Raw genomic sequence first — 13,470 nt, 5'->3', positions numbered from 1 at the left:
TTAATGTGTAAGATTATTGAATTTTTAAAAATCCTATATATTTTATGTATAGACATTATAATCACGAGTTTTTGCTGTAAAACTTTGCTTGCTTATAATCTCGGGATCAGAATGATGTTTGCTCATAAAACACCATGCGATGTTTGTTAGCTATTTATCGTGCAGGAATTTTATTAAAATACAGCAAAAGCAGAAAAATGAAATACAACGTGACCCCGCCCCAACAACAACAAAAGCTGAATGGAGGCCAACTAGAGCATATCATGTAGAACGGAGAAAAATGGCCAAAGACCCTAGTGTATTGATGTGGTGTTTTGAATATAATAAACTAGTTATTACCAAAGTTTCATTTATTTCGGCAAAGCACTAAGAAACGGGGTCTAATTAAAACTCCAATCTCTGGTCCCTGCTCGCCAATCTTTCACGAAAAACAACCGTCTAGCTGAATCTACTGTGAAAAATTTTCCCCACTCTTTATCTGTACCTACATGAAAACGTGGATTCCATGAACAAAGCTTCTTTCTTAGAACTACACGCCTGTGGAACTCTGTTCTGTATGGCTGCTTCCCACCTGACTACAACTTGGATGTCTTCAAGTCCAACGTTAACAAATTCCTAATGCACCGCCCCCTTAAGTAAATACTTCATCAAATCTCCATACTAATGTAATGTACTTGCAATAACCCTTATCCCTGAGTGGCTTCTGGACCTTAATAAGTGGTGACCACCGTGTAAAAAAAAAGAAGTTGAGTCCCGTTTATTTGGGTCACCCTGTATATGTGCACGGAGAAACTGTGCAAAAAGACAGGAAAAGAAGAATTGGAAGGAACATATTAAAGTATTTAGAAAAATACCTAATTTAGCTACACTGCTTTCTCCATTCACACATGTTTGTTTAGACATTTTTCATCTGCCCGATCCAGTTGTCTGCACCCTAAGAGCGAGACTCCTTCTGACGAAAATAACGCCATGTCTTGTTCTCGTCTTTAGCCCACACAATATTTCGAGTGCAATCAATCTGATACCTCCTTGACTGTCTAACAATGGTAACAGATAGGGTTCCATTACATGCCAACGCACATTCATGCCTTTGATTTAAAGTACTACCTGAGTGTAATGTCCAACGACTTTGTTTGTTTTGTTTCCAAAAGTGAAGTGTTTTACTTCAGAGTACCAGCCAATGGCAGGTGAAATACCACTGGGTCTCCTTGTTCCGGACCATAAGTTCTGTCCAACATTAATGTAGCCTAAAAAATAAGCATAATATATTCATTATACGGCTTTTAAATAACAGGTGAAAATGCATATATTCGGAAATTTCCGTTCAGTAGATGGCCCGCTACTAACTAATTTCATGAATTTGACAATAAATGTCGCTAAAATAAATATATTTTACAAAATATATATTCTGAATCGGCCTTTCTAATCATATTTTATGAAACGTCTTAATTGATGAAAATGAATTTACATTCATTTAAATTGAAATCAAAACCGAATAATAAAACAGAAATCCATTTCCATAGAATGATTTCAAAAAGATACCTTTAATTATAGGAAGCAAGGTTTTTTTTTATTGTTGTGAATGAATTGTAATAAACACTAGGAGAACATGCTCAGCTATTATGTAATTACTAATTTTGAAAAAATGTATACACTAATCACAATGTTAATCGATATATTTCTTTAAAGAGTAGTAATATATAGTTCGTCTATTTTGTAAACATCATATCAATCGTAAAAATATCTCAGTCAATTAATTGAATTTGGTAGAATCTTGCAACAAAAGATGTTCTGATCAGTCATACGTTTTAGTTCTCTCTTTTAGGAATGTTATAAAACTGTTGTATAAGGAATATCGTTTTCTTACGTACTTTACTTTATATAGTATTCCTGAATTAATTCCATAATATATGTAGCCATCGCATATAGCATTTTGAAGCGCGTTTTTCGCTGTATCGAATCGTGTTTTTCGTTTCCGTTCTCAATCTATTCATTAATTTTTTGAAAGCTTTTTGACAGAATGTAAAAAATTCACATTCAATCGATTACTTGTTTTAGTTAAAGGAAAAACTTGTCCAGACAGCTCGTGATATCAATGACGCGTTTCGGCTCGGAACAACAGTAGTTATGGACAATTCGCAATGGTGACAAGTGCCTCGAAGATGTGGACGGTTGCGGACGGCAGACTGAGATTGATAACGAACATTTGAAAGCCTTAATTGAAGTCAACCTTTGCTATAGAGGTTGCTGGTAAATTCGAGGTATTCCACGAACAATAGTTCGCCACTTAAAACAAACGTGGAAAAATCTATAAATAGGTGCCGTAAAAATTGAACGATTATAACATTAGTCGTATTGAGGTGTCTTCTACGTTCCTTCTGCGAAACAAGAAGGACCCATTTTCGAATTAGCTCTGATGTGTGATAAGAAGTGGATCCTCTACCACAATGGCGACGTTAGGCATCGTGCTTGTATGCCGAAGATAATCCTCAACTCTTATCGAAGCCGAATTTGCACAAACAAATGGTGATGGCGACTGTTTGGTAGTCTGCGGCCGTTATCATCTATCACAGCTTCTCGAATCACAGCGAAACTATTACGGTGAATAGGTATTGGCGATAAATTGACGAAATGCCTCAGAAGCTCCAACGAATGTGCCCGAGTTTGGCCAATATGTAGGAACCAATTCTCTTCCAGATACCGGATGTACGCAACAAAATTCCTCGTTGGATTTACATTTCGCAGGCTATTATAGGTTACATTATACTGGCTACACTGTGCTGTGTACATAGATTAGTTTATGTTATAAAATTAGTTCATATAATTGCTTGAATTAATGTTCTAAATGTGAGATCCATGCACCAGCGTTCAATTATGCTAAAAACGGAACATTTATTTCGAACGCGCCCTTGTCGTTTAAAACAATATGTAGGCGATTTCATATGCGTGGCCATTCTGCTTGTGCGGTGAAATAACATTCTCAAATTTATTTGTGAGTTAAATTTTATAAAGGCGTTTACTTTGTCAACATCCATCTTCTTTCTTAAATCAGATTTTTCTGCTTACAAATTTCCGATACTTATCGGAGGCCTTCCGATACAAAATCATCATAATAAATTTTACGAAATCGAATGTACTTTAAAGTTAAATGAAATGAAAACGGCCACGCCGTTTCCGTGCCCGTAGGAACGAATACCCACCCACAGAGAAATAGCCTGATATATTAGTAGAGATACTTAAGGTAATATGACTTTCATTGTTTGAAAGAAATGATCACAACATGACTCATAAATTGTCTAATCCATAAGTTGCCATTTTCTTGCAAAAGAATAATATTCATTTATCTCTCCGCAAAATACACGGTACAATGTTTGTTTAAACCCGTACAACTAAATACATAGTTCTGTAAATTATCAAAAACTGTTATATAGACAGAATACGTTTTGGAAATGATGCTCTGGTTATAACTCTGCTGCGTCTAATCTTTAGGCACTAAAATTCGCAAACATATATGCAACTTTGTTAATAAAACAAAATTGCGAGTATTTTTTAGCTTGTACCTTATAAAAATAAAAGACGATTATTTTACATAAATAAAATAGAAATTTGCAATAGAATTTTATTTTTCAGATTCACCTACCATCAAATCTTCTATCTTTGCTTGTATCGTGTTCAAACTTGCATTTCATGGAAAGTTTCACCGACTGTACCGCCAGTGTTTCATCCCAGTACTAAAATTAATTGAAAAAAAAAGAACAATATAGTAATAAAAATTTAAATTGTGTATCTCATGTAAATACGGCAAAAATGCAGTATAATAGTAACTTAGATTATAAGAGAAATCTTATATATATATATATATATATATATATATATATATATATATATATATATATATATATATATATATGGTAAGCAAAAATGGGCTAAATAAATTTTAGACATCATGTTGCACTAAAGCTATATTGAAACAAAGAACAATTGAACAAGGAAACTTAAACGAGGCTAATAACTTAAATAGATGCTTAGTATGGAATCGCATTCTCTTTTGATTTCTTTAAAATATCAATCCTTATAAAAATTGTTCTCAACCAAAGTGGAACACTGTGAAGAGGAGATGCTGTTTCATGCGCTTTGAACAGCTTCGTACGGTTTGTCATTGTTCGCAAAAGTTCTTCAGGCAAATGCACGAGATATTATGGATCAATTATTCTCGATTGGGTTTAAATCGGAGCTTTCACCTGGCCAAAATATTACATCAATTTAATTATCAGAAAACCATTTTTGTGACTTTAGCAATGTGTGCAGGGGCATTACCATGTTGCAAAATAATGTTCTGGGATATTCACAGTTTCTGGATAATTGGTAACAGTCCTGTTTTTAATATTCGAATATATTCTGTTGCATTGATTGACTTCTCACATCTAATAAGTTCCTCAACTCCTGTACAGTAAAAGCTTCCCGTACCATTATCCCTCCATTCCTGTATTTAACTGTCGTTTTTATGCCCCTTGTCGAAAATCGTTCTCCAGTTCTTCGATTGCACCGATCGGGAGCATCATGAGCATTACTAACAACACGAAATCTTGATCCATCAAATCAGAAAACATCCCTGAAAATGTCTGTATATTTTTGCCATAAGACGTGGGACATATCTTTTCGTCATTGCTGTTCATCTTATGTAAAAATGGATTCCTTGCACACCTTTAAAGAAAATTTCATTTCTTTCATTCGTCTAGATATTGCATATCTAGAAGGAGAATTTCCAGCTCATGTTTTGGATTCATTGCCATGGTCAACATAAGTTTCCATTTGCTCCTTTAAAACAGTTAATTTTATCCTGTGGTCGTCCTTAAAAGTAAATGCTCTAGGGCGACCAGATCCAGATTTTCTTTTTACGAAGTGTTCGACTCCGAACATTTCACCAATTTGCTTCACTACAGAAAGAGATGTTTTCAAATTTTCTTTTCTTAAAATATCAAAAATCTTCTTGTAAGTCATTTTAAACTGCCTTAATCATGCAATTCGGTTTTTATATCATCGCCAATATGCGGTCTTACCATTTTTAAGATTCAATTTCCACTTATTATTATATGCTATTATAATAATTATTTTTTAAATAGAAAGTTTCAGTTAAAATTAACAACAATTCATGGAAACATATTGAAAAATCGATTTCTTCTTATTTCACTCTTGCCCTTTCTTTCTCATAAGTGTATATATATATATATATATGTATATGTATATATATGTATATATATGTATATGTGTATGTATATGTATATATATATATGTATATGTATATGTATATATATATATATATATATATGTATATATATATATATATATATGAGAGAGAGAGGGATTGTAATGATAACTATTACACATTGCGGACAAAATAATCTGAAATAACCAGTTATTTTTATATAAAAGTTGACTGATTTATGCAGGAAACCCCACGCATTCAGCTAATAAAATCCTAACAGAAGATGCAATGGATATAATCCCCAAACTATCTTACGACTGTTAGTCTTACTTTTTTTATAAACTCTTACGCAAGTACATTTGAGGATTTGTTCCTGATTTTTTTTAGATAAGGCTTGCTCATGCGTATTATTTCTATTCTAGGGACTACTTTCACAAAGTCCCGGTCGAATTTATGTTCGATCTACTGCACGTATACCTTGTCGATCTCTTGAACCATTCTGTTGAAACCGAAAACCCGAAAATCTGTTTAAATGTTCAGCTAAACATGCAACTGAGTTTTAACCAAATATTTTATCCACTCGCGTAGTGAAAAAAATACGTACAATAGCTCAATCGTAAGTTCAACTTCTCTCGATATATAAGGTGTAATCCTCAGGGGCGAAGCATTTTATTTCAATTGCGAATTAATTAGAATTCTATCCACCCATCATCGACGATACGAAGGTAAATTTCATGGATTTAATCAAGGATTCCATTCGAAATATCGTCAGTTTGACAGAAAAGATAACCGAGTTAGATAGTAATATTTCCGGGATCTGCAGAAAGTTTCTCAAGTATAAGAAATATGAAGAAGCCGGAGTTGCGAAAATGACTTTTTAGTCAACAATATTTGGACGATTACCAACTCTATACTCATGAATATATATGCGTAAATTGTGAGCACAAAAAGTCTAAGACGATGAAAATGATATTTATAACGGTAGAAAATAGTTTTCCTTTCAAATTTGTCTGCTTCTTGAGGTTTCGACTAGAATGGTTTATACTGCTGTACCTGTACACTATGTATCCAACTTAAATAATTTGGATTCATCAAGCCGCACACACTTTTAAAAGTGATGTTTGTTTCACTTACCAAATATTTATTTAAAAAAAAAACACAAAATTTAGCGTTACTAATCTATCTACGCTGTACTTGTTATACTTCCTGGTAAATCGTCTATGAGACTTCAAATCATTACCCCGCATCGAACTTAAAAAAAAAAAAACAACTAAAAGCAGTCGTTTACCTACGTATACTTTTATCAATTTCCGTAATTTCTATCTGTTCCTAAAAATAAACGAGGATTTTATGTTGAATTTATTTGGCAGAACTGTCTGACTATCGAACACAATACTATATGGCGGACAGCCAGTTGATTATAACGTAGATAATATTGCTGCGCCGCTAACATAAACAATTTAGGCCCATTTTCAAACAGAATATATGATAACGGTGTTCCCTCACATACACCCAGATACATTTAAAGCCCTTTCCTGAAATGCACTTGGGCCTAGCTAAAAGGTTGCTTATTCATAGAAATAACTATGTCATGTACGAGTTCGTCCGGGATCAGCAATATAATTGCGATAAATCCCCTAGCTATACTGGTGACAATTGACGAATAAATAAATAAAAAATACATAAACAAAGCTACTTACAATTTTCTCCATATTTGAAGCTGTTGGATTAGCCTTGGAACGGGCATTATTATGATAATCCAATATTTCCTGCTGCATTTCTTTAGTATAAATCAACGGGCACTTAGTGTCACGTTTACATTTCTGAAATGAACAACACATTTGTGATATCAGAGGTCAGAAAAGTACATAGAATACTGACTATGAATTTAATACAGATAATCTCATCAGCATTACAATTGGCAAATATCGTTTATTAAAATACATTATGGAAGTTTATTGTTATACGTGAATGCATAGTGTCGATAGATTCTGGAAATGCACATCATTGTTAGGAAAAACAAATACTCTAAATATAAGATTAAAAGACAAAACATATATTTGGAAATCTGTATACTTAGGTAAACGTTTTTTGCTGATGCATGTGTGATAAACCAACAATGAAAATATTTGTATGTTTATTCTCTGAGAAAAAAATCGATACAAATATATTACATGCTCTGGCCCCCTGGGTGTTTCGATTGCCTGCCAATAATTAGAATTTTTATTAAAAAATGTTTGTACAATATTGAATCAAGAGGTATTTTGTTAGACGCTTGTATGTATCATAAAACAATTATATATATATATATATATATATATATATATATATGTGTGTGTGTGTGTATGCGTGTGTGTGAGTGTGTGTGTGATAGCGTTTGTGCGTCTGGCCCCGTGCCTCTTTGTTTGTCTCTGTGTCTGTGTACATATCCCTACGCAATAACTCTGTCAATTTTAAGGTCTACAAACTCGAAATTTGATATACGGGGCACTGAGATTTGTGACAAAATCTTTGTAATCCGTTTTCGGCAAGTAAATTCGGCTGTTAAGGGGTCAAAGTTAAACGATTTAACCTTTCACAACTCTACCAAACTCCTCCGACAATTTTGAGTATAAACAATTGAAATTTTATATATAGCTTTCTTGGACATAGATCAAACTTAATAACTTTATATCAGCCCAAAACAATAAATATTAAGGGGTTATAATAGATGTCAAACTTAAAAAAAAATGAACCTCTGCGGTATCTACCAAATTACTCAGAAATTTTCTCGTCTAAACATTTGAAATTTTACATAAAAAGTATTCAGAGATAAGGCAAGCTTTTTAATCGATTTGGTCGAAAATTTTCAGGTCTCAATATATACATGTATGTATGTAGATATGTATGCATGTATATTTGAATGTATGTCTAAAACTTCCAACAGAGGCGACGCATTTTTCCAACATTAGTATCGTTTTGAAGTTTTTCCCGTTCTTCTCCTCCTTCGCGGTGAGGATTCGAGACTGCCTTCCTACTATCACCTTTATTTTTCTTTTTTTTTTGCTAAACATGCACCTCGAAACACCCGCGCAACGCCGGGTTAAATGCTAGTATATATGTCATATATATATATATATATATATATATATATATATATATATATATATATATATATATATGTATATATATATAAATATATATATATATTTATATATATATATCTATTTATATATATATTTATATCTATCTATATATATTTATATATATTTATTTATATATATTTATATGTATATATCTATATATGTATATATATTTATATATATTTATATATATATATATTTATATATATATATATATATTTAAATTTATAAAATACTGTAAATTAATTATCAATAGCTAATCTCCATTAATTACATAGTACCGATATTAACATTTCTGCGCAATATCTGACTAAACCGTGTAAACAGTTTTACTGCAACTCCGCATCAAATATGCTAATACAATTTCAATGACGAGACAGTGCAAGTTTAGAGAAAGTCCAGGTTTAGTAGATTCCAAATGAGAGGAAGTCCAAATAAGAGGAAGTCTAACTTAAGAGGAAGTTCAACCTAAAAGAGTTTTACTGTATAACGTACATTGGTTACTTTGGAGAAAATAACCTTTTCAATTATTTTGATGTAAAATAGACGTCAATAATAACAGTTGGAAAATTATTTTAAAATCCATAATTTTTAAGATTTCAGAGTATGAACTGTACACAGATATACTCAAATATCAAGATTTGATTTAATGGCTGGTTGATTTAATTTGGAATTCGAAGATGTTTTCTGTTTGGGAGTTGATGCAGGCATGCGCGTCTTTAATTGACAATTTATAACACTTACAAATATATAAAGCAATTTTTTTTTAGTTGGTAAGCTGAATGTATCCATACATAGTATATAGTAAAGACAGAGAATACAAATAATTATTAAATATTGTATCTATACATTTCTTCACTAAAATGTTCAATATTACCGTGTGCATTATCACATAACATACGTAGTAATACTAAAAAGGATACGTTTTTCATAAATATCGATTGGCAATTGCATATATCAAAATTATATATATATATATATATATATATATATATATATATATATATATATAATTTTGATATAACATTAATTATCATAGCTAATCTGATGGGTGGGCGGTGTTGTCCGGGTGCTTTGAGGTGTATGCTGAGCAAAAAAAGAAAAACGGTCAATTTAAAAAAAAATGACCCTATTATGACCCCTTAACATTTATGGTTTTCGGTTAAAATCAAGTTATTAATTTAGATCCATGTCCAAGGAACCTTTACCTAAAATCTCAAGTGTTTAGAGCTAAAATTGTTGGAGGAGTTTGGTAGATTTCGCAAAGGTAAAATCGTTGAACTTTGACCTCTTAACAGCAAAATTTCTGGCCGAAAACCGATCACATAGATTTTCCCAAATCTCAGTACCCTGTATATCAAATTTCGAGTCTGTAGACTTTAAATTGACAGAGTTATTGCGTAGAGAAATGTACACAGACGCACAAACACACACAGATACACAGACAGACAGACACGTCCCTTTTTATAGATATACTAGCATGGGTTCCCGGCGTTGCCCGGGTATTTTGAGGTGCATGTTGGGCAAAAAAATGCGGTCAATTTTTTTTTAAACTTTGACTCCTTAACATTTATTTTTTGGGGATCAGATCAAGTTATTACGTTAGATCCATATCAAAGTAACCTATATCCAAAATGCCAAGTGTGTAGACCCAAAATTATTAGGGGAGTTTGGTAGAGTTCTCAAAAATCAAATCGTTAAACTTGGACTAATTAATCGCCAAATTATTGGCTAAAAAACGATCACATCGATTTTTCCCAAATCTCAGTACACTGTATATCAAATTTCGAGCCTGTAGACTAAAAATTGACAGAGATATTGCGTAGGGAAATGTACACAGACGCATACACACAGACAAACGGTTTAACTTTTATAGATATACTAGCATGTGTGCCCGGCGTTGCCCAGGTGTTTGGAGGTGTATGCTGACAAAACAACAAAAAACAAAAAAAAACGACATTTTGTTTTAAATTTGACCCCTATTATGACCCCTTAAAATTTATTGTTTTGGGCTAAAATACAGACTATTAAGTAAGATCCATGTCCAAGGAACCTTTATCTAAGAATTCAATTTTTTAGACTCAAAATTGTCGGAGGAGTTTGGTAGAGTTCTCACGGGCAAATTGTTGAACTTTGACCTCTTAACAGCTAAATTTCTGGCTGATTGGTTTGATCACAGATTTTCCCAAATCTCAGTACCCTGTATATTAAATTTCGAGTCTGTAGACTTAAAATTGGCAATGTTATTGCGTAGGGAAATGTACACAGACACACACACAGGCACTTTCACTTATATATATATACATATATATATATATATATATATATATATATATATATATATATATATATATGATTACTTCACTTATTCACATAAATGAATATACAAAGATATAATGTTATACGCAGTTTTTCAGTATTTACTTCAGTGCTCAATATATAGGTAGAGCTAGGGAGTGAGGTGTGTACATTTTTATGGCTATTAAGCTTTACAGAATATTCAGCCTTTTATGCTCGTGAGAATGAATCACTATATATATATATATATATATATAAATATATATACATATATATATATACATATATATATATATATATATATATATATATATATATACACATATATATGATGTATTAGTTTTGTCAATATAATATATTATGTTAAAAATATACACAATCTATTTATTTAAAAGACTTATGAAATAATGAAATAAGCACGACATGCTTTTTATCGAATAAGATATAATATATGGCGAATTTGTATTTTTGGAAAGAGGTCCGATGGTAACACCGAAATGACACTGGAAACGGGGAACTTGTTTAAGCCAAAAGAAATATTTTACTGACTGCTCCAGTCTGTAATAAAATAAATATGCTAATAGTCAAACACAACTAAAAAAAAAGTTATCTTTATCAATTCCTATGTAGAACTCGCCATTTTTCAAAGACACGACTCAAAATACACTACGTACAATCAACAAAAAACCCCGACTTGCTGTCCACTCCATTATTTTATAAATATATGCGCAATGAAATCCATATATTTTAATAATGCCGCGCATAATTCTTCTATATGTAATTTTTCTGTGACATATTCACTTCAGCAAAATACGTTTAGAGATGGACATTTGGATAAGATGCATACGTTGTCGATTATGAACTTTATCTACTTGTGCAAGAAGGTTACAATATTGCTGCTTGTTTCTTTTTTCCCCTCATTTCTATACGCTTCGACAAATTAAAAAAAATAATTAGCCCTTGTATTTTACTGGTTCAGTTCCTTCTTCGGACTCTTGCATGCGGTTTGCACGAATGTATATCGTAACTATTCAATGTTTTTAATGTGTCAAAAATACTTGCTAGTTTTTACTGGATTATAAATTTATTTGGACGGAAATGTCTGAACGTAATTTTAATCCTGATAAATTGAACAAAATATACACATGTACCGCTTATATAGACAATGGCCGTGTTTACCAAATTTCAACGTACGATTAAAGAGGATATAAATAAATATGCGTTTATGAAGTTTATTGGTAAGTTTCGTAAAAAAATGTGTTATACATCAATTTATGGAGCATGTTTTTTTTTAAAGCTTATGATTTTCCTAAGAAAAGAGATTAGATTTAGGCTACTGGTATTATGAATTAGGATTTAAATGTAAAATACACTTTAAATATACAATATAAAGTGACGATAAATTAAGTATACGCACGAAGAAAATAAGGTTCCCTTTTTATAATAAGAGTTATTTTAAAGCAGTTTAGTGATAAAATAAGTGACTTCTAAATAATGAATTTATACGGGGAATCGAAAATTAAGAAATATATAAAATTTTACATGACAATAATAAGAATAGATTAAATATAATATGGCATTAAATATAAGAGATACGAAAATAAACAACAATATTGTTATATAAGCAATAAGAAAACTAATAAAAACTTCATGAATTAAAAAAATAAGATATAGTATGATTTATATATATATATGCATATATATATATATATATATATGTGTGTATGTGTGTGAGGGTATGAGCGTGGGCGTGTATTAAAATGAAATATTAAAATACTTACTTGACTTGCTCTCGCTACAACTTCACTCAAGACAGCCAATAAGGCCAATGCGATGAGGACCCCTTTCACCATTCTTCGGTTTTAAACTTCACGAATACGGAATTCGACTGGCGAATGTTTATCGCAAATGCAAATATTGCTGTCTTATATATACTTTTGAACATCCAATAAAGTGTTGTTACAGAAAGAAACATAACTAAATAAAAAGGCTATGGACAATAGAATATATGCTTTGTTGTTGTTTTTAAAAGGCAATCACTTTTGTACGCTTCATATACTTAATTGTTTCTTACACTTTACGCCCTACTAGTCAGGCAGTTAAATCGATCCGTTGTATTATGTCAACCAGGAAAACATGACATTTCCAAAGAAATCAAGTTCGATTGTTGTGCATTCGATCGGAAAATTGTATCGCAGTTTTGTTAAGTAACTCCAAACAAACAACTCGTATTTGATCATATTGAAACTTACATAGAAACGCAGATTGTCATGAAATTTGAAAGAAATATGTTTTTTATAATTCATATATATATATATATATATATATATATATATATATATATATACATATATATATATATATACATATATATACATATATATATACATATATATACATATATATATGCATACATACATATGTATATATGCATATATATATACTCATATATATGATATGTATTATATGAATTATAACGAACAATCTTTGTGCCCATTTTATAAAGATCTACTTTATACTCAAGTATTTGTTAAAACTTACCTGTTTACTGTAACACAAATGGGTTAATTTGTTTTGTTATATTTCATACAAATATACGTGTTGTGTTTGGAAATGTTCTTAGAAAGGTTTGATCAAAATATAAAGTGTCAGAAATGGTTAAACAGATGAATTGAGTAAAGAAAGGAAAACCCCGATTCTGACAGGTTTTAGACTATATGATAAATAGGTAAGTAATTAGCACATTAGAGAGTAGGCCGGCACATAAAATCCACAAACGATCAATTTATTTAATTAGGGGCTAGTACGATTAAAATGCTTCAAATAAATCAAGTAAAATTATGC

The 13,470-nt window shown here is 31.4% G+C and overlaps 1 protein-coding gene across 1 annotated transcript in view; it reads right to left on the bottom strand.

Annotated features, from left to right (window-relative positions):
• The window catches only part of LOC145294050 (cysteine-rich venom protein VAR8-like), a 30,707-nt gene extending 18,073 nt beyond the window's left edge, over positions 1-12,634 (bottom strand). The window contains exons 1-4 of the mRNA XM_080141080.1: positions 12,408-12,634; positions 6,907-7,029; positions 3,641-3,731; positions 1,108-1,247 (exon numbers count right to left, since the gene is read on the bottom strand). Of these exons, the coding sequence (XP_079997206.1) occupies positions 1,108-1,247; positions 3,641-3,731; positions 6,907-7,029; positions 12,408-12,479 (426 nt within the window). The 5' untranslated portion in view covers positions 12,480-12,634. The remainder of the gene's footprint in view (positions 1-1,107; positions 1,248-3,640; positions 3,732-6,906; positions 7,030-12,407) is intronic.
• Positions 12,635-13,470: the final 836 nt, after the last annotated feature.

The sequence above is a fragment of the Euprymna scolopes genome, chromosome 1 (assembly GCF_053919585.1).
Source record: "Euprymna scolopes isolate OS-2025 chromosome 1, ASM5391958v1, whole genome shotgun sequence".
NCBI classification, from domain to species: domain Eukaryota; kingdom Metazoa; phylum Mollusca; class Cephalopoda; order Sepiida; family Sepiolidae; genus Euprymna; species Euprymna scolopes.
The sequence above is the reverse complement of the archived record's forward strand: the minus strand, read 5'-3'. Positions and strand labels throughout refer to the sequence as shown.